The sequence below is a fragment of the Phoenix dactylifera genome, chromosome 6, assembly GCF_009389715.1.
Source record: "Phoenix dactylifera cultivar Barhee BC4 chromosome 6, palm_55x_up_171113_PBpolish2nd_filt_p, whole genome shotgun sequence".
Lineage (NCBI taxonomy): Eukaryota > Viridiplantae > Streptophyta > Magnoliopsida > Arecales > Arecaceae > Phoenix > Phoenix dactylifera.
This window is the reverse complement of record NC_052397.1, coordinates 3,943,697-3,946,791: the sequence shown is the minus strand read 5'-3', so window position 1 is coordinate 3,946,791 and position 3,095 is coordinate 3,943,697. Positions and strand designations below refer to the sequence as shown.

Genomic DNA, 3,095 nt, shown 5'->3' with positions numbered 1-3,095 from the left:
TGTTCTAGCTTTACATTATTCGTAGGGAATGGCAATGGCTGAAGTTATAATGCGTATTATTATGAGCATGAGTTGAAAAGCTTCCAAGGTATAATGAATTAAGAGTGGATTAAGGATGCAGTAGCCACAATGATGCCTAGGCTTGTCATGATCATGAGCATGAGTTGAAAGGCATGCATTAACGAGGATGGATTGCATATGCAGCAGCTACAATGATGCTCGGGCATGTCTGGTGTAACTGGTGTTGCTTCTGCTTTATAAAAAGAGATTGAAAACACAGAAGCTAGATTTTCTAGCTTCTCCCAAAATATGTGGACAATGGGATGTGATTCACCATGGGATAACAGAATGATTTCTTGGCCTAATTGCACCTAAAACTCGCCTATGAAAGGAACAAGGCAAAGGAAGAGATACAAAGAGTTAATTGGTATTAAATCAATCTCAATAACGTTTTCAAGTGGTTGATTTTTTTAATAAAACAAAATCTCTCTCAAATTTTTGGGCTCCTTCTGCAAAGTGCCCAAAAACTTGGATATTGTCCCCAGGCCCAGCCCATATGGACCTGCGGAAAATTTTCTGCTAACCGGCAGGTAATTATACCATCCTCGCCTCCAAGTTCTTACACGCAAAACACGCGGCGGAAGAGGCAAAAGCGTTCCCTTTCGTCCCCTCCGACTCAACACGTGAGAAGCTTCGCCTCTCGTCGCCTCGGTTCGCTTCTCCGAAACCCTAATTCCATCCCAAACCCCCCTCTTTTGCTTCCTACATCTCTAAATTTTCCAACGAATCCACTCTCTCCCCCATCGCACGATCCTCCCATTCGAAATCCTAGGGTTTTGATTCTTTGGGATTCGCATGCATCCAAACCCTAGATCTCTGATTTAGGGTTATTACGGAATCAGCTGGAGATATAGGAATGGGGGTGATCGCCAGGCGTCCTGGGAGATTTCGTGCGGTTTTCAATGGTTTATGTGCTCTGGTACTGCTCTTTTTCTTCTACAACAAAGAGGACGTTCTCAGGAACCCTTTCCTCCACCGAAAGTCCAATTTTTCCTCTTCTTGGGTTTCAAAATCCAATCTTTTTCCTCATCGCCGGATCTTGGAGGTTCCTCTCACCAACTCAACCAATGGGGCCGCCCAAATTGATGGGATGAATGAGAATTCTGAATCCTTTGGGAATCCCACGGAATCGTGCATTGGACTAGCCCAGCACGAGGGATTTGCCACCCAGTGTGACTTCTTGATGGCCCATCGGCAGTGCCATTCCGGTGGATTCATTGATTACCTCACCTTTTTCTACTGCAACTGCGAGAAATTTCGTGCTTTGGGCTTCGCCATGCTTGGCCTATGGCTAGCAGCTCTGTTCTATATGCTGGGAAATACGGCTGCCGATTACTTCTGTTGTAATCTTGAGAAGCTCTCCAGCTTACTGAAGCTTCCTGCGACCGTTGCTGGGGTTACCCTCCTCCCACTTGGAAACGGCGCTCCTGATGTCTTTGCTAGCATAGCATCTTTCGTGGGACCGGCAATGGAGATGTTGGTCTCAATAGTGTATTGGGTGGAGCAGTCTTTGTTACTTGCATAGTTGTTGGGGCCGTCTCATTATGCGTTGCGGAGAAGAATGTTCAGATTGATAGGAAATGTTTCATGCGAGATATTGCCTTCTTCATGTTGACGTTGGTGTCTTTGTCCGTGATCTTGATTGTTGGGAGTGTGCCTGTTTGGGGAGCATTCATGTTTGTTTCCATTTACGCAGTTTATGCATTCACTGTGGCGGCCAATGAGATATTAAGGAAGCATGCTCGGATGTTGAAGTTGGATATAGTGACTCCATTGCTTCCACTAAGAGGGAGCATCTTTTCTCACAGTATTGAAGAGAATGAATCTATTTACAGCTCTCTTCTGGAAGAAAATATTGACGATGAGATGCCACGATGGCATAATTCATTACCTCAGTGGATGTGGGCTTCACATGTGGCTATTTATTCGAATCAGGGCAGTAGGGCTAATTCCTTTGAGAATGCTAGGCCTTTATGGGGTTGGAGTGATGAAGGACAGGTGGAAACTTCATTTCTCTCTTGTTCCAAGTTAATTTTCTGGATGGAGATGCCTTTGTCTGTTCCAAGAAGGTTAACAATTCCAATTGTTGAGGAAGAAAGGTGGTCAAAAGGATATGTGGTTGCTAGTGCTTTTTTAGCACCTCTTCTGTTGGCATTTCTATTGAACAATCATGAGAGTGAGAGCTCCAAAGGCAGTATAGCTGCTTATGTCGTAGGTGGTATCATTGGTGTTGCACTTGCATCTCTTGCTTTCCTATACACGAACACTGATCGCCCACCAAGAAGGTTTTTGTTTCCATGGGTGGTAGGAGGTTTTATAATGAGTATAGTGTGGTTCTATATTGTTGCTAATGAGTTAGTTGCGCTTTTGGTGGCCTTTGGTGTAATCTTGGGCATTAATCCATCTATTCTTGGACTGACGGTATTGGCATGGGGTAATTCAATGGGTGATTTGATGTCAAATGTTGCTTTGGCTATGAATGGTGGAGATGGAGTGCAGATTGCCATGTCGGGATGCTATGCTGGGCCTATGTTCAACACACTTGCTGGTTTAGGGATGTCAATGTTACTCAAGGCATCGTCGACAGTGCCTGCTTCTTATGAGCTCCCACATGATAGGACCTTGGTTTATACAATAGGTTTCCTCATGTCAGGACTCATCTGGGCTCTTGTTATCTTACCACGGAGCGACATGCGCCCAAACAAGATGCTGGGTTTTGGCCTAATATCTCTGTATCTAACATTTCTCTCTGTTAGGCTGAGCCATGCAATGGAATCTTTTAGTTGGCTGGTTTATATTGATGCTTTCTAGTTCTATCAGGGAAAGGAGTATGAATTCCTCTAACATACAGGATGCACTTGTCAACATGAACAGGAAACTCATGATTTGATGGAGCTTTGTGTATGATGATCATGTTGTATTGAAACCATTGATCAAACAATTGCTGTAACTAGCTAGCTGCATATACATAAGAAAATTGAGAGAGATTGCATAGATTTATTTGAATCACATCTGATTTCAGTTATTCTCCCTTC

General features: G+C 43.8%; 1 protein-coding gene across 1 annotated transcript; it reads left to right on the top strand.

Annotated features, from left to right (window-relative positions):
- Positions 1-628: 628 nt before the first annotated feature.
- On the top strand, positions 629-3,095 carry LOC103702141 (cation/calcium exchanger 4-like). The gene is given in 2 exon segments (XM_039127162.1): positions 629-1,514; positions 1,517-3,095. Coding segments are annotated over 2 exon segments (1,953 nt in total). The 5' UTR covers positions 629-916; the 3' UTR covers positions 2,872-3,095.